This window comes from Chanodichthys erythropterus, chromosome 16 (assembly GCF_024489055.1).
Source record: "Chanodichthys erythropterus isolate Z2021 chromosome 16, ASM2448905v1, whole genome shotgun sequence".
NCBI lineage: Eukaryota > Metazoa > Chordata > Actinopteri > Cypriniformes > Xenocyprididae > Chanodichthys > Chanodichthys erythropterus.
This window is the reverse complement of record NC_090236.1, coordinates 41,619,040-41,639,018: the sequence shown is the minus strand read 5'-3', so window position 1 is coordinate 41,639,018 and position 19,979 is coordinate 41,619,040. Positions and strand designations below refer to the sequence as shown.

The window sequence follows — 19,979 nt, the reverse complement described above, 5'->3', positions numbered from 1 at the left end:
ACATTCATCTTCTTCCCTGTAGAGAATCACGCTCTGGCAAAACACTTCTGCTTTGTGCAGTTGTGATTACTGCCATTTCTGGATCTGTTTGGAATTTTTGTTCTTCTTAAAAACTTGTTTCAAAACCAGTATTGTTGTCTTGATTTCTAAGTAAAAATATCTAAACATTCATAAACATAAATAACCTTGAGGGGAAAAAATTGACTTGAAAAATAGTCTTGTTTTCAGAGTAAGTTGTAAAAAGTAAAGTTCTTATTACCCTAATTGTCTTTTACTTGTTTAAGCATACATCTATCAAAATGTGTTGATCTTAAAGCTTAAAACAAGAAATACAAACATGTGGTCTCTGGAAACAAGTCTTACTATCTTAAAAAAGTGTTGTCAAAAGTACCGACTTCGGCATAAAATATGTCTCTGATTGGCCATTGAGTTCACATGCTCAACAGATATGTCTCTGATTGGCCACTGAGTTCACATGCTCAACAGATATGTCTCTGATTGGCCACTGAGTTCACATGCTCAACAGATATGTCTCTGATTGGCCATTGAGTTCACAAGCTCAACAGATATGTCTCTGATTGGCCATTGAGTTCACATGCTCAACAGATATGTCTCTGATTGGCCACTGAGTTCACATGCTCAACAGATATGTCTCTGATTGGCCACTGAGTTCACATGCTCAACAGATATGTCTCTGATTGGCCACTGAGTTCACACGCTCAACAGATATGTCTCTGATTGGCCATTGAGTTCATGTGTTCAACAGATATGTCTCTGATTGGCCATTGAGTTCACACACTCAACAGATATGTCTCTGATTGGCCATTGTGTTCACACGCTCAACAGATATGTCTCTGATTGGCCATTGAGTTCACACGCTCAACAGATATGTCTCTGATTGGCCATTGAGTTCACATGCTCAACAGATATGTCTCTGATTGGCCATTGAGTTCACATGCTCAACAGATATGTCTCTGATTGGCCATTGAGTTCACATGCTCAACAGATATGTCTCTGATTGGCCATTGAGTTCACATGCTCAACAGATATGTCTCTGATTGGCCATTGAGTTCACATGCTCAACAGATATGTCTCTGATTGGCCATTGAGTTCACACACTCAACAGATATGTCTCTGATTGGCCATTGAGTTCACATGCTCAACAGATATGTCTCTGATTGGCCATTGAGTTCACATGCTCAACAGATATGTCTCTGATTGGCCATTGAGTTCACGCGCTCAACAGATATGTCTCTGATTGGCCAATGAGTTCACACACTCAACAGATATGTCTCTGATTGGCCATTGAGTTCATGTGTTCAACAGATATGTCTCTGATTGGCCAATGAGTTCACACACTCAACAGATATGTCTCTGATTGGCCATTGAGTTCACATGCTCAACAGATATGTCTCTGATTGGCCAATGAGTTCACACACTCAACAGATATGTCTCTGATTGGCCATTGAGTTCACATGCTCAACAGATATGTCTCTGATTGGCCAATGAGTTCACACACTCAACAGATATGTCTCTGATTGGCCATTGAGTTCACATGCTCAACAGATATGTCTCTGATTGGCCATTGAGTTCACATGCTCAACAGATATGTCTCTGATTGGCCATTGCGTTCATGCGCTCAACAGATATGTCTCTGATTGGCCATTGAGTTCACATGCTCAACAGATATGTCTGTGATTGGCCATTGAGTTCACATATTCAACAGATATGTCTCTGATTGGCTATTGCGTTCATGCGCTCAACAGATATGTCTCTGATTGGCCATTGAGTTCACATGCTCAACAGATATGTCTGTGATTGGCCATTGAGTTCACATATTCAACAGATATGTCTCTGATTGGCCATTGAGTTCACATGCTCAACAGATATGTCTCTGATTGGCCATTGAGTTCACATGCTCAACAGATATGTCTCTGATTGGCCAATGAGTTCACACACTCAACAGATATGTCTCTGATTGGCCATTGAGTTCACATGCTCAAAAGATATGTCTCTGATTGGCCATTGAGTTCACACGCTCAACAGATATGTCTCTGATTGGCCATTGAGTTCACATGCTCAAAAGATATGTCTCTGATTGGCCATTGAGTTCACACGCTCAACAGATATGTCTTTGATTGGCCATTGAGTTCACATGCTCAACATATATGTCTCTGATTGGCCATTGAGTTCACACACTCAACAGATATGTCTCTGATTGGCCAATGAGTTCACACGCTCAACAGATATGTCTCTGATTGGCCATTGAGTTCACATGCTCAACAGATATGTCTCTGATTGGCCATTGAGTTCACACGCTCAACAGATATGTCTTTGATTGGCCATTGAGTTCACATGCTCAACAGATATGTCTCTGATTGGCCATTGAGTTCACATGCTCAACAGATATGTCTCTGATTGGCCATTGAGTTCACATGCTCAACAGATATGTCTGTGATTGGCCATTGAGTTCACATGCTCAACAGATATGTCTGTGATTGCCTACAATGATTAACGCTTCAAAGCATGTTGGAAACAGGCATCTTTGCTCTTAACAGAGTGCTTACACACAGGAGTGTTTGATATCCCTAATATATCCACTGAAAGATGCCTGCTTTCAAAATGCTTTCAAATTCAAACATTCCCGTGTGCTTTCAAACGCTCCCATGCATTGATCATTGTACCCAATTACAGATATATCTGATGAACACAATGGCCAATCGGAGGTGTTTATGAATCTGCTCAACAGCGCTCAAAGCGTCACATATTTACATTTCAGTACTTGGTATTGAAGTCGGTACTTTTGACAGCAAGTGGAATTATCCTGCTTTGTATGATTCCTAGATATGTTTATAAGACAAAAATACTGACTTACTTTTCTGTCAAAAAGTTCAGAAGTTCATAAGTTTCATCTCAAAGAAGGATTTTATAAACAATATTAGGGTTTAACAATTCAGTCAATAATAATATAATCTACCTACAATTAACTTAAAGAGACAAAACATAACTTTAAATTTAAATATGCGGATACAATTCAGTACAAAAATAAAAGCAGTAAAATGTCTCAATACATACAATTATTTTCAAACAGTTCAATGCTACAAACACAGTTACAGTTCTGTAACCGCAACATCGGTCGGCCAAAACTTTCCTCTCCATTCATTAAATGGCCGTTTTATGAGTCCACTCTATGTTTCCAACATGTTAACTTTGTCGTGATGTAGATCCTGAATATAGTGAATGTCAGTTTCATAGGTCTGTTTCTATGTATTGATATGTTCAGCATTGCAACAACGACCGGTTAGAAATAAGAGACTAAAAGTGGCAAGTTGTTCTGTGAGGTATACCTGTCAGATTCTTTAGTATAGTCACAACTGACACACTCCAACATTCATGAAAGGTACCTTTGGTGAAACTGGATGGTCTGACTATTCATTTCCAGTCTTGAAGTTACACAAACCGTTGGCTGAAAAACATCCAGGCATTTTCCATTTGTCCTTGAGGAACCTTTTTAACATACAGGTTGGCTGAAGTTAGCAAGATCTGAAAACGTTACAGGTCCACGTACAGACCATGTGTCACGTCTGGCTTGTGCATAGCCGTCATCTAAGTAAATGTGCAAATTATGACCTGTAATTAATCGCTCCCTGACACGATCAAGAACTTGTCTCCACGGATATAGTCCACTTGACATGATTCAGTTTGTTTTCCTGTATAATAAGGCACTATAGAGAACTGCACAATTCAATCTGTGTCCCAGGGACCAAATGCCCGTCACCTTTTGTCGTTTGAACATCCCGTTTTGAGTCCAGCTGTACTTTGACTTTCTTGCACTGAGCCAAGCAGCAGTCTGGAAAATGAATTCCTCCACAGTGTGCTGTTGTTGTTAAATGTTCTGCCTGCCAGGAGCGACGTGCTATGATTTATCTCCTTGAAGAACCTGAAAGCAGACAATATTACAGTAATCAGATAAACGCCCAGAACACGAAAGGCTTCAAATAACCATTCAAAAACAATCTGAGATCAGGGTTCCTGCACGGATTGCGATGGCAAAAAATGATAGTTAAAAAAGCCATATTTGCGATGTAGATATTCTACACAGGCTTATCTCTTATTGGTAACGTCACGACGTGGCGGCAGATCATCTGATATGATGTAGACTCTAGTTTTTGATCAAATTAAGCATACACCATTTGTCTTGTTTAACACGTTCATTTTGTCAACATTTGCTATACCCAGCAAAGTAAACGAAAGAAGTTTGATTCACACAAAAGTATTTTCTGCAAGCTTTTTTCAAGGTACATTTAGGTGTCTTTCCCAAAAAGGACACTTGAAGATTCAAAAAGTACACCAAATAACCAAATGATATAAGGAGCCCATGTAATTCATAAATGTATGCACATCAAAGCACCAAATATTACAGAAACTTTCAGAACTCACGATGTACAGTATGTGTACAGTGCAACAGCAAAGATCTTGTTTGCAGTTTAGACAAGTTGCAATTGATTACAATCCGCATCCATCAAAACTTTACTAGCGAGACGCTGGTTTGCTTTATCCAGCCGAGAAACGTAGTTTGCATAGTTTGGCTATACTCAGTGGGATGCATGAGGGCTTACGCTCTTCAGAAACAATCACAGAATGTGACAGAGCTTGTGTTTTAAAGCGAAACACACACAGGAAAAAATTATTCACTGAAAACACAACATGAGTCTCTATTCTCTCTGTCATCTCTGATGATGTAATCAGCCTGGTTTTCTTTACGTTAGCACTGTTTTGGACTGATTGTTTGAATGAATTCGCTTACCGCATCATTGGACTGAAAACTTTCTGATCACAAACAGAGAAGCTAAATCGACTTATTGAAGGGTTAAAATAGAAACTTTCTCCTTCCAGGGTTTCAGGTGCTTGTGCAACAGTAGATGCTTAGTGCGATAAACTCCCAACTTTTAAAATATCATCTAACTGTGTAACATATATCATGTTAATGATGCAATTTCACATGCTTCATTTGCATTATTTGTGTTAAAATATTTTAACGTGTTAAAGATTTTTGAATTAATCAAATGCGTGAGGGCTCGTTCATACAGCATTCAGCGTTTTTGCTTCGATAAATGCAAGATGCAGGTAGTGGAATTAGGAAAAATGCAACGTCTCGAAAGTTTTTTAAAATTGATTTTAGCCATCATGCACGAGATGCTGCAAAAGACACAAGACGTGAGCACAACGGTCATACATGCCTGTCTACCACATGTTTCCATAGAAAAACGATGGTGATTACAGTTTACAAAGTTATAGTTATGGATATTTTTCTTACTAAACCCATTGCTTTGAATCAGAAGGCTTTTATTAACCCCCTGGAGTCATATGGATTACTTTTATGATGGATGGACTATCCCTTTAATGTGTTAACGTTGACAGCCCTAGTTTATTGTATAACACAGATCACAACACACGCAAATGGTCTCTGCTGGGAATATTTTGGAGTGAACGACAATCCCTGTAATTTCCAAAACAAGATTACTGTGGAATCTGACAGATGTGAGCTCTGAACAAAATACGCGTTGAATGAAATGTCATTACTGAAGTTTATTTAAACAGTCCGGTTTACTTCAATGGTTTATGAAAAGTTACCTGAAATCATATGAGTCGCCTGGTGTTATTTACTTCTGTGGTTACCGAGCAAAACACAGGAAACTCAGTACAATAACACAAGAAGCACTTTAATTCAATTAACCCGGGTAACTCCAATAACTCAGGGCAATGGATCCAGTCTCACAGTGTTATGAGAGCAAATATTCCTGGCATAACACGGTCAAAGAAACGAAAGCTGAAGAAAACCAGACTCTTAAACCGTGATTAATGGGGTGTGAGTTAAAAACATGTAGAATGTGAAGGAAAATCTCCTTACCTACCTGGTTGCGTGTTTTGTGGGATTTCTGGAGCCAGACCCGCCACTGATCATAAAGTTTGATGCTCATACCACTGCAACCGTAGGCGTGTTTGCGCACCCAGCCGAAGAACTGCTTCAAGTCCCGCCGCAGCGTGGAGTTCTGCTGCCCTGCCTTCGAGTCACATGACCCCGTCAGGAGTCGCTCTGCAGGGTGAAAGACAGAAATCAACACGCGTCCGTCCAGGGAGACAATCGTGCACGCATCAAGCTTATCACAGATACAGGCCACAGTTTACACAGCCAACCAAACACAAGTTGGGATAAAAATAAATCCTTTTCCATTTTAAATAAACAGCATGTTTCTGAGCTCCAGATGTGGGCCGCCCCAGAAGAGTTAATGTGCAGAGGAGTTAATCTGTTAATCTCCAGAAACAACCCTCTGAAAAAATACATCCAACACTCCCCCGTTGCTCTCTGGCAAGCCACAAAATGGGGAGATGTATGACTGAAGTAATGCGTTGCATGTGCTAGTTGGTGTCTGCTGGACCGAGCATCGTCTCCGAAATATGTATCTGATTATCGTATGGACGGCACGACACTTCCAAAATGTGAAAATACGATGAAGGTCAGCGAAGGCAACATCTCAATCCAACTCTTGCTGCTACCATTTAACTAGAGAGCCTGGCTAGATGTGTTTCTTTTTTATGTTGGTTTTGGGATTTCTGCTATTTTTGATAACAAAAACAGTTAAATAAGGCAGGAAATATTTGGCAAATAAGGCGAGCTTGAATCAAACTCATATTTTCCCCATTGCACTGCAAGACTGCTAGGCCAGTCCAAGATTAAATCAATTATAATTTCATAATCTGCATGAATGGATATTCAAACACAATAATTGCTATTGACAATCCTCATTTTGGCTGCGTGAGATTCTCCAGCTTTGTTGTTGTTGAGCTGTTAAAGCTCCGCCCTCTTCTGGAAAGGGGGCGGGGAGCAGCAGCTCATTTGCATTTAAAGGGACACACAAAAACGGCGTGTTTTTGCTCACACCCAAATAGGGGCAAATTTGACAAGCTATAATAAATGATCTGTGGGGGATTTTGAGCTGAAGCTTCACAGACACATTCTGGAGACACCAGAGACTGATATTACATCTTGTGAAAGGGGATTATACTGTAGGTCCCCTGCAACAAAAAAAAAAAAGCAAAGCGAAACCACTGTACTTTGATATTTACCTGGTACTTTTAAGAAATACCATGGTAAACTTCCAAAGAAGTTTGCAAGGATAGCGTAAATGACATTTCTCTCACCGCTGTGTGGTGTTGAGGCTGCAGTAGGGTGACTCCAGTCACTCCAAATCCCTGCTTTCCTAGATCCCAGAATCCCTACTGGATTACAGCGCACCTGCACAAAATACACTGTGCCCGGCCGCAACCCAGCCAGCCTGCAGGAAGTCTGGTTCCCAACATCATCAACCACCTGCAGAGAAAGACACCCAAAACAGTCTGTTACATCAAACACCTACAGCGGCCACACACACACACACACACACACCGTTACCCTAACGGGCATATTTAATGTTCTCTATAAGAAGAAAAAAAGCCATTCACTTTCAAAATCCTTAAGCAAGTTGACACAAGCTCATCTACAAAGAAGAACAAAAAAGAAATTTCCCCCCTTTTGTGCTCCTGCGGGATACACCAACATATATCAGAGACAAAGACAGGGACACACACATCAATAATTGTCCTGCCTTCTGGCTCTACATACACACACGAGCATCAACACTACCCCGAGAGGAAATCTGTTATCTGTTACTTATTACAGATTGAGTAATTGCACGGGTGCAGACAGCATCAACAGGGCCATGCCAGGCTCGATTCCTCCTGCTTCCTAAAGCAGAGGTAGAGTCGGGATTCAGGAATGTGGGAACGGCCTGGGCCCCTGTAATTATTTACAATCCCGGTTCCCCTGAATCAGTCGCTCCATTTCCAGACTCACATTTCAAAAGCTACAAACACGGTTAATATGCACGGCTCCGTAATCCGAGCAGCGTCATTACTATTGGAACGTGATGAGTGGCAGAATGTTAACATCATCAGGTTGGCGTGTAACAGGCACGCTGGGTAATTATTTCCCGTCGTACAGACTATGTAAGCAGTTGAGAACGACCCGGGTGATAATACGGCTTTCTAACGCACTTTGAAAACAATGGATCGTCTGCTGTGATGTGCTTTTGATGGTCACTGTCATGTTTTGATTTTGCTCTGATGGGTAAAGGGGGGGATTATGTAACCCAACTCTGCCCAGCCTCAGGAAACCTGCCAACTGATTGGATCCATATGAGCGGAATGGGGACAGAGAAAGCTTAAGTTTATTTGAAGCCCTAAAGTTTAGCCGGACTCTTCCGTGGCCGGAGGACTGGAAACCATGTGCTGTTCTGCTACAGCTGGAAATGACGTTTCAGACAAGTAATACAAACAGCACAAATTCTACTGAAACATGGCTGTTATCTTTCGAACCGCTCTAATTAATCATTGCTCCGCTCTGCAAATGCTTTCAAATTCAGATACTGACATTGGCTCACAATCTGCACTACATAAACAAGAGTGTGTGGCGGTGGGAAGATGGTCCAGTAATGAGGATGATGGTATTGTATGATGGAGAGATTCTGTACCTTCCAGTCGCTGCTCTCCTCCAGTCTGTATCTGATCTGATATTTGGCCTGAAAGAGGAAGTCTTTCAGAGCAGGCGGCGTCCCCCAGCGCACGGTCAGCTGGTCCTCCAGGTCTCCCACTCGACTCACCGTCACGTCCGTCGGTGGATCTGTCGTCACTGGAGAGGAAAACAAACAAACAACAGATTAAGACTGAAACACTGCGACAAAAACACCTTATTCTTGTTTTCTTGAACTGGAATTTGAATGGAATGACAGGAAGAAGAGTTTACCCATTCACCCATCCATCCATCCATCCATCCATCCACTATCCATCCATCCATCCATCCATCCATCCATCCACTATCCATCCATCCATCCATCCAGCCATCCATCCTGTCTATCCATCCATCCATCCATCCATCCATCCAGCCATCCATCCTGTCTATCCATCCATCCATCCATCCATCCATCCATGCATCCATCCATCCAGCCATCCATCCTGTCTATCCATCCATCCATCCATCCATCCATCCATCCAGCCATCCAGCCATCCATCCTGTCTATCCATCCATCCATCCATCCATCCATCCATCCATGCATCCATTCACCCATCCATCCATCCATCCATCCACTATCCATCCATCCATCCATCCATCCATCCATCCACTATCCATCCATCCATCCATCCAGCCATCCATCCTGTCTATCCATCCATCCATCCATCCATCCATCCAGCCATCCATCCTGTCTATCCATCCATCCATCCATCCATCCATCCATGCATCCATCCATCCATCCATCCAGCCATCCATCCTGTCTATCCATCCATCCATCCATCCATCCATCCATCCAGCCATCCAGCCATCCATCCTGTCTATCCATCCATCCATCCATCCATCCATCCATCCATGCATCCATTCATCCATCCATCCATCCATCCATCCATCCATCCATCCAGCCATCCATCCTGTCTATCCATCCATCCATCCATCCATCCATCCATCCATCCACCCATCCACTATTCATCCATCCATCCACTATTCATCCATCCATCCATCCATCCATGCATCCATTCATCCATCCATCTGTCAATTCATTCATCCATTCACCCATCCATCCACTATCCATCCATCCAGCCATCCATCCTGTCTATCCATCCATCCATCCATCCATCCATCCACCCATCCACTATTCATCCATCCATCCACTATTCATCCATCCATCCATGCATCCATTCATCCATCCATCCATCCATCCATCCATCCATCCATCCATCCATCCATCCATCCACCCATCCACTATTCATCCATCCATCCACTATTCATCCATCCATCCATGCATCCATCCATCCATCCATCCATCCACTATCTATCCATCCAGCCATCCATCCTGTCTATCCATCCATCCATCCATCCATCCATCCACCCATCCACTATTCATCCATCCATCCATCCATCCATCCATCCATCCATGCATCCATTCATCCATCCATCTGTCAATTCATTCATCCATTCATCCATCCTTTCATCCATCCATCCATCCATCCATCAATCCAACTATCTGCCCATCCAACCATCCATCCATCCATCCATCCATCCATCCATTCCCTTCATTCATCCATCCATCCATCCATCCATGCATCCATTCATCCATCCATCTGTCAATTCATTCATCCATTCATCCATCCTTCCATCCATCATCCATCCATCCAACTATCTGCCCATCCATCCACTATCCATCCATCATCCATCCATCCAACTATCTGCCCATCCATCCATCCATCCATCCATCCATCCACTATCCATCCATCCAGCCATCCATCCAACCAACCTCTATTCATCCATCCATCCATCTATCCATCTATCTGCCCATCCATCCTCTATCCATCCATCCAGCCATCCATCCTGTCTATCCATCCATCCATCCATCCATCCATCCATCCATCCACTATTCATCCATCCATCCATCCATCCATCCATCCATCTATCCTTTCATCCATCCATCAATCCAACTATCTGCCCATCCAACCATCCATCCATTCCTTCCATCCATCCATCCATCCATCCATCCATCCATCCATCCATTCATCCTCTGTCTATCCAGCCATTTACCCATCCATCCATCCAGCCATCCATCCAACCAACCTCTATTCATCCATCCATCCATCCTCTATCAATCCATACATACATCCATCCAACCATCCATCCTCTGTCTATCCACCCATCCACTATCCATCCATCCATCCAACCAACCTCTATCCATCCATCCATCCGTCCATCCATCCTTCTATCCATCCATCCATCCATCCAGCCATCCATCATCTATCCATCCATCCTTCATCCATCTACCCATCCATCCATCCTTTATCCATTCATTCCATCTATCAATCCATCTATCAATCCATCCTCTATCCATCAATCCATTCATCAATCCATTCATTCATCTATCTATCTATCTATCTATCTATCTATCTATCTATCTATCTATCTATCTATCTATCTATCTATCTATCTATCTATCTATCTATCTATCTATCTATCTATCTATCTATCCTTTGTATTGTAATTCAGTTTAATCCTACTTCAAATTTCAATTCTGCATCATGTTTATGAACTCTGCATGAAATAAATAACACACTAATAGACTGGCAAAGAAAAATGGATTCAATTAATGTCATGGCAGTCTAAAATGTACAGAAAAGACAGAAACGCACAATTTCTGTCCATCCACAACTACTGATTATTTCAATATTTAGTATAGTAGATATCCTGCTCTCCCAGAACTCTAGTCTGCCTCAAAAACAAAAGCCTTGTGATTACTTTGTCCTAAAAATGGAGCTCATTGCATTGGTACCTTAAAACAACAACAACAACAAAAACGTGCAAGCAAATCATATTGGAACTGGTGATGTTTTTGTGTGCAATATGCATCTACTGGTCAAAGAACTAACTTCGGTCTGCAGGCAGAGCCTTTTGTTCTTGTGAATCAAATGAGAAGAAATATACTCAGTTTTCCAATATTATATTATATTATATTATATTATATTATATTATATTATATTATATTATATTATATTATATTATATCAGAATAATATATAATCACATAGCACAGAAAATGCTTCACATTCCAAGTAATTGTAGTGTTGCTGGATCTCAGAGCTGTTGTTTAATTAGTCAGATGAGCATTGTCTCTGTTGCTAAGGCGGTGGAGGCACTAGGCGCGGTGGCTGTGTCATAACTATGGCATGTTTCGAGGAGCACCCACCTTCCTTTACTGCACTTTCCATTCAGAATGGCCCTGCCTCCCCCTTCAGGTGCAGTTACACTGATTTACACACACAGGATGTCAAAGTTTTCTCATCTCCTTCTAAAGGACACGTGGGGGTGGGCGCTTTAGCTCAGTGTTAAGGCTATTTCAATTTAATTTCAAATACTTTCTAATGTCTTGCCAAGACGCAATGCCCCTCGACTCAAGTCCTAACCACACTAATTCCATTTTTATTAACATGTTTGTAGTTTAAAATGTCTGTTTGAAGAGATTATGTGCAAGCTTGGCCAGCACTCAAAGGATTCAACAAAGTCACATTGCTAAACAGTAGCCCCAGGCCGGGCCGGGTACTGGGATTAGTGAAAAACTTCGTAAAAATTCCACTCGCTGTCTGTAAAGGAGGGGGCCGCGAGAGGGTGGGCAGATCCTCAATGACGCTGCGATGGACCGCTGCAATTCGTCATGCCTCCTCCCGGTTTTACAAGGAGTGGCGCTCTCACGTTGCACGCGGTAGTCTCGTATTGCCCATGAGGAGAACACCTGGGGCTCGTGTCTGATACGGGGTCAAAGGTCACGCACACTCACCCACGTCTAAGATATCCAAGTAGATGACGTCAGATGTTGCGGTTCCGAGTTGGTTAGAGGCCTCCACCCATATCTCGTAGGGCGTGAAGAGGGCGAGGTCGCGGGGGATGTAGCATGTGTACGGCTCTCCCGCGCTGTAGTCCTCACACTCCTTCTCTCGTCCGTACCACCTACAGGTGCGCACACAAGTTTAGTTCTCTGAAATGAAACTCTTTGGACACAATGCATTCGTATATGAAGGCCCTTAATGGAAAGAGCCAATGTGGGAATGGTTCCTTAACTATGGCTTGGAATGAGGATTTGAAAATTGTTGTGTCTGGAATCTGCATTCCATCTGCTCACTGGGCATGAAAGCCAATGTTAATTACAAAATATATATAAATATAAGGCATGTGCCCATCAGGAGGGATTAGCACATCCTTGAACATCCTTCCACTGTCCTCCAGTGAACAGGCATGTGGGAACATGAACTATACAAACAAGATAAGGCGTGAATTTGGGAAGAGGCATTAACACGAGTGTGAATGACCTGTGGCACTGACCTGAGCTTATATTTGAGTGTGTATTTGGTCTTGATGAAGGTCTCTCCCTGACCCCCGGGGGCCCATCGACAGGTGAGGTCTTTAGTGTTCCTGGACCAGCAGGTGAGGTTCACAGGCTTCTCAGGAGGCACTGAAAACACACGGGATGATGAGATTTCACTGAGCTGTCAAAGTGAGTTAGTGGAAAGTGACTCATGCCTCTCATAACACCTCGTTAAAGCTATAAAACTTGATGATTTCCACTACTTACAACACACAATTCTCTAGTATGGAAAATCATTAAAAAGCTTGATGACTTTCAGAAAATAGTCAGTTTAAAGTCAACATGAACAGTGTTTGCAACCCATTTTACTTCTGTAATATTATTTCTGAGTGAAATACAAATGGAAATAGAAAGATTTTGTAACATTATCACTACCGTTCAAAAGTTTAAGGTCAGTAAGTTTTTGGAAAGAAATGAATACTTTTATTCAGCAAGGATGCATTAAATTGATCAAAAGTGACAGTAAAAACATTTATAATGTTGCAAAATCTTTATATTTCAGATAAATGCTTTTTTTTTTACTTTATATTCATCAAATAATCAACACTGATAATAATAATAAATGTTTCTTGAGCAGCATGCCTCTCATAACACCTCATTAAAGCTATAAAACTTGATGATTTTCTCTGCTTACAACACACAATTCTCTAGAACGGAAAATCACTCAAAGCTTGATGTTCAGAATTTCTGAAAATAGTCGGTTTGGTGGTTTAAAGTCAACATGAACAAGGTTTGCAACCCATTTTACTTCTGTAATATTATTTCTGAGTGAAACAGATAAAATACGAATGAAAATAGAAAGATTTTGTAACATTATCACTACCGTTCAAAAGTTTAAGGTCAGTAAGTTTATGGAAAGAAATGAATACTTTTATTCAGCAAGGACGCATTAAATTGATCAAAAGTGACAGTAAAGACATTTATAATGTTGCAAAAGCTTTATATTTCAGATAAATGCTTTTTTTGAACTTTATATTCATTAAATAATCCTGAAAAAATTGTTTTCAACATTGATAATAATCAGAAATGTTTCTTGAGCAGCAAATCATCATATCAGAATGATTTCTGAAGGATCATGTGACACTGAAGACTGGAGTAATGATGCTGAAAATTCAGCTTTGATCACAGGAATAAATTATTTTCTAAATTATATTAAAAACAGAAAACCATTATTTTAAATTGTAATAATATTTCACAATATTACTGATTTTTCTGTATTTTTGATCAAATAAATGCAGCCTTGATGAGACTTCTTTCAAAAACATTAAAAATAGTAATGTTTTGACCAGTACTGTATGTCTAAAATAACATATACAGACATTTTAGATCACATTTTTTACAAATATAAGAAGCAGCACAGCAGGTTTCAACTGTGAAAGCAATACATGTTTCTTGAGCAGCAAATCAGTATATTAGAATGATTTCTGAGGGATAATGTGACACTGAAGATGCTGAAAATTCTGCTTTGCATAAAAAATATATTCAAATATTGTAAATTGTAATACATTTTGTTTCAAAATATTGTTTTTTTTTTTATCAAATAAACCCAGCCTTGGTAAGCAGAAGAGATTTAAAAAGCCTCTTCAAAAAATAAAAGTCGTTTTAAAAGAAAAGAAACATTTTTCTACCTTTTTTTTGGAATAACGCTCACAGATGAATCATTCACAATAAGACGAGAAACGTGCATTAAAGAAGTAAACAGGGTCAATTTTGACTTCGTGTTGACTTTAAATATTTTCAGTAATGGATGAGTGTCTTCAGCTGTCATCCTCATTTAAGTTCAGGAACGGGGCCAAGATTCCATTCAGCTGAGAACAAAAGACACTGCGTCTAAGTGTAAGACTGTGATTATATGAGCCGAACCTTAGAGAGGAGACCTCAGAGACGCAGAGAGCTTGAGTCAACACACACACACACACTTATCCTAACCATGTCTCTACATTTCTTCAATCTTTTTTCCAAATGACCAGACACTCGCTTCCTCGACTTTGTCTCGCTCTCTCAATTTCCGCCTTTCTGTGTGTGTGTTTGTAATTTTCCATACTGCCACCATTCCATGTAACTTGACAAATGCGGTACATTTGTTCTGTCATACGCGTCAGTCGAGGAAAGCGCCGATAATGGACCACACAGGTGCTAAAAGCATAACAGTGGAACAGATAATATCTTAAGGGGCTTAAACAACTCTGCAGTTCATTGGTGGACAGGCAGAAAACATTAAATACTGCAACAACTGTGGCAGGGGTCAGATCATAAAGACCGTCTAATACTTCCAGGTCTGATCCGAATTCCCTGAGCTTAACCACAAAACTCATCTCATTGCATCAAAGTTGGATGGCGTTCACAATCGCCAATTAAACACACTCGGCCGTAAATACGAACAATATGGTAGACGAGACTCACTGCCAACATAGATGCAGGAGCCGGCCAGCACATGACCCCCGCTGTTATGGCACACGAGGTTGTCTCCGGAGCGCTGGCGGGAGCCGGAGAGGCGCGGGAGGGTGACGCTGAGAACGCTGGGGCTCAGGACGCTGTAGGTGCTGCTGGGAAGACGCTTCCCGTTGAGCGTCCAATAGAGCGAGCCCGCGTGGACGCCGTGGTCTGGGTTGACGGAGCATGTGGCTGTCAGGCTGGAGCCGATGGGAAGAGCAGGGTCTTGAGGGAAGATGGTGGCCACCTCTGAGGAGGACAGATAGAGCAGGTTATTATGGGCTGAGCTCATGTTATATGATGTTACAGGAGGAGACAGACCGACCGATCAAACAGGCTGATAGTGACAGCCTAAATCAGAGCAATGTGGGATACGCTGGAAGATCAGAGAAGAAGATAATATCCGTTTACTATGAAAGGGAACATATATCTGACTGTGCATTATCCCAGCTAAAACATGCTGGGTTAAAAACAACCCAAGTTTGGTTGAAAATGGAAAAACCCAACGATTGGGTTGTTTTAACACAGCAGTTGGGTTAAATGTTTCCAATCACTGGGTTAAAACAACCCAATCGTTGGGTTTGTCCATTTTTAACCAAACTTGGGTTGATTTTAACCCAGCATTTTTTTAGTGTAAAAGTATTTATGCCACTTTTGATCAATTTAGCGTGTCTTTGCTTATTTGTGGAGTGAAATAAGTATAGAAAGAATATAAACCTTTTCATGACTTCTTTTATTTCTCAAAGTTTGTTTTTAACCCATAATACACTAAAACATGCTTGGTTAAAAACAACCCTAGTTGGGTTGAAAATGGAAAAACCCAACGATTGGGTGGTTTTAACCCAGTGGTTGGGTTAAATGTTTGCCTAACCTGAGGGGTAGTTTTATTTAACCCAACTATTGATTAAAAATGACTATATGTCTGGCTTAAAATGAACCCAAAATATGTTGGAAATTAAAAATCAGACACATAATTACTAGAGGCAACAATAATAATCAAAAGGTGAACATTTATTAATAAGCAATTTAATGTTTATTGTTTAACTATTATTCATTACAGTTATTAATAAATGTTAATTTCCAACATACTTTAAGTGAGCAATACAGTAATTTTTAAACAATTGAGTTAAATAAAACTACCCTGCAGGTTGATCAAACATTTAACCCATTCACAGGATTTGTCAATTTTCAACCCAACTTGGGTTGTTTTTAACCCAGCATTTTTTAGAGTGAAGGGTTTGGTTTAGGGTTAGTTACTTGTAATTATGCATAATTTACTGTTAATAATATAGTAAGTACATGTAGTAATGTGTAATTGCTATAATAACAGTATGTACATGTGGAACAGGACCGTAAAATAAAGTGCTAATAAAGTGGGTTGAAAATGGACAAACACAGCGATTGGGTTGTTTTAACCCAGTGGTTGGGTTAAATGTTTGCCCAACCTGCTGGGTAGTTTTATTTAACTTAACTATTGTTTAAAAATGACTGTATTTCTTGCTTAAAATGAACCCAAAATATATTAATAAATGTTAATTTCCAACCTGTTTAATAAATTATTTTTATAATGTGTAATGAATAATAAATGCTTATTAATAAATGTTAATCTTCTGATTATTATTGTTTCTTCTAGTAATTATGTGTCTGATTTTCAATTTCCAACATATTTTGGGTTCATTTTAAACCAGACATATAATAATTTTTAAACAATATTTGGGTGAAATAAAACTACCCAGCAGTAGTGTGCAAACATTTAACCCAACACTTGGGTTAAAACAACCCATTGGCTCTGGGTTTGTACATTTTCAACCCAACTTGGGTTGTTTTTAACCCAGAGTGTAGAAAGCTGCGATTCACCAATAACCATCAAGTATTCCAGAACAGTGTTTCAGAAGTTTGACGTCTATCACTGCGCTGAAAGATCCCAAACAGGAACTCACACATAATTATAATTTCATAAACCCGTTTGGAGTTCATTATCACCCGTGTAATGTGACACTGAGGAATCCCTCAAGTCTTAATTCAGCACAATTGGGTAATGGAGGTGACGAGGGAACAGATTACATGTAATTACATCAAGATGGATAGATAGAATAACCTTAAAAGAGAGATTACATATTCAGAGGAAAGAGAGTGAAATCTTCTCTCTGCATCAAAAAGGGGAAAGATACAAATCATGGTATAACACTAATGAACACTCGGCTAGGTGCTGCTTCATTACAAAATTCAGCCTCGAAAACATTTCAAACCGTTTAATGACAGCAGCAATTACAAGTATTTATCACAGGTGTCTGAATACTAAACGAGTTGGGTCTCGGATCGCAAGGTCTCATGAGGTAAGCGAGGGAAACTCGGAGACGGTGAACAGCGGGACCACCCTTTGGACATTCCTGATCTTTTAAAAGGTTACTTCTGTCTACACACTTTCCTCCGTTTAACTGTGTTTATATTTCACTGAGGCCCAGAAAAAGTCAGCCTGACGTTTGTGCGGTTAATGTTAACTAGAGGAGAGGGAAGTGTAACGCACCTCACTTCCCGATTCCCTGCCTGGCACTGAGGGTGTGAATGAGGCAATACTTCATTAGATGTAATTAGTCTTAATCTTCCCCTCCAACAACACCTGCAAATATCACGTAAGGGGAATGTGCTAATCGCTCGCATTGTTAATGCATTTCACAACAGCTATTAATAATTTAGCCCTTTGTTATTTACAACACAGTTATGCCCTTTGATCCTGATACACTGTTCTCTGCAGTCCATTAAAAGCAAATTAAACTTTCACAAGAACCTATATTTCACCAACACTGAAACATCTCGTGTTGATTTGAGCTGAACTTTATCCTGCGGCCACATACGCATTACAAAAACAAGCGTAAGAAACATGATGTCAGAGTATTATTGTGGCTTAATCATGCTCTGACCTTCTGAGATTTTAACCCCTGGCACACTTTTATAATATAGTGCAATATTTTGCACAGTAGGCCAATTTGATAAACCAGGCACTTTAAAACACGTAAATACAAGATTTAAAGCTGTTCTCCAAAAAATATTACATTAAAAATATATATATATATAAAAAAAAAATGCAATACTCAATACTACACCTCTTCTAAAATAAACGTGTTTCCAATTTCAGAGTTAAAAAATGACTAATTTTGACATTTTTGTTCACTTTAAAATGCTTTTTTTAGAGTGAACAAAAATGTCAAAATTAGTCAAAACAACCAAAGTTGGGTTGAAAATGAACAAACCCAGCGACTGAAATGTTTTAACCCCGTGGTTGGGTTAAATGTTTGACCCAACCTGCTGGGTAGTTTTATTTAACTCAACTATTGTTTAAAAATTACTTTAATTGCTTGCTTAAAATGAACCCAAAGTATGTTGGAAATTAACACGTATTAATGTTTAATGAATAATAATTAAACAATAAACATTAAATTGCTTATTAATAAATGTTCACCTTTTGAATATTATTGTTTCCTCTAGTAATTATGTGTCTGAATTTTAATTTCCAACATATTTTGGGTTCATTTTAAGCCAGACATACAGTCATTTTTAATCAATAGTTGAGTTAAATAAAACTACCCAGCAGGTTGGGCAAACATTTAAAACAACCCAATCACTGGTTTGTCCATTTTCAACCCAACTTGGGTTGTTGTAACCCAGCATTTTTAGAGTGTAGTGCTTCACATCTTAAAGTTGACTATAAAAAAGAACATTTCTGGGAAAAAATGCCCACAAGATTGGCGTAACAAATATTTAAAAAGCCAATATTGTTGTGATGTGACAAGAAAACCATGATTTGTTGGAGGTAGAACAAGAACTATTGTTTTTTTTTTTGTTTGTTTTTTTAAATGTATTAATACAATAAAAAGTACCTGGTACATCTTAATTTGTTATTGATCTATACACAGCTTCATTTGTTATTGATCGATATCATGCTTAACAGATGCTGGATAGCCTACCTATTTTTTTTATGATCATTTTAAGTAACTTTAAAGTTACTATTCCATCCAAACTATTATATTTACTAATACTGAACGCGCCAGTTTCCTAAACTAATCCCATTTGATGAAGAAGGCACGTAAGAACACACACACACACACACACACACACACACGTTAATGGACTCACGGGTGGAAGTCGACAACACGCCGGCAGCACAGAGGAGCAAAAACAACAACCAGATCATCTTAGGAGAAAAGTTCGCTTTCTTTCTTTCAGGACACGAGAGTGTTGTTGGAGTGTGCGGGAATATCTGATCCACGCATGCCACCGCGACTCCAGCTCCAGTGCAGCCGATGATCCGCGTCAGGCGCGGCGCTGCTCGCGTCGGTCACGCGGATGTTCCAGAAGACTGAACTTTAAAGAATATCCTTCAAATGCTCTGTTAATGCGACGGTGCATTCGTCCTCTTCTTTTACTTTTAGCATCGTGCTGAGGCACTGCTAGGACACATCCAAGTTTATACTTTGCAAGCTCCTCCCATGTCTTCCCACACAGTTCCAAGTCATTTTGCCTCTTTCGTTTTATTCCTCCCTTCCTCCTGTCTGTG

At 40.1% G+C, this 19,979-nt stretch overlaps 1 protein-coding gene across 2 annotated transcripts; it reads right to left on the bottom strand.

Moving 5' to 3' along the window:
* Positions 1-1,230: 1,230 nt before the first annotated feature.
* crlf1a (cytokine receptor-like factor 1a) lies at positions 1,231-19,979 on the bottom strand. Of its 2 annotated transcripts, none has more exons than XM_067363807.1 (8): positions 19,559-19,979; positions 15,395-15,673; positions 12,949-13,078; positions 12,407-12,576; positions 8,571-8,728; positions 7,204-7,372; positions 5,912-6,097; positions 1,231-3,940 (listed from the first exon to the last, which is right to left on the bottom strand). In XM_067363807.1, exons 1-8 carry the CDS (start codon positions 19,614-19,616, stop codon positions 3,924-3,926), a joined length of 1,167 nt encoding a protein of 388 aa, XP_067219908.1. In that variant the 5' UTR covers positions 19,617-19,979; the 3' UTR covers positions 1,231-3,923. The 2 variants fall into 2 exon arrangements, with proteins under 2 accessions (XP_067219908.1, XP_067219907.1); XM_067363806.1 differs by having other exon boundaries at positions 1,232-3,940; positions 5,916-6,097; positions 19,559-19,976.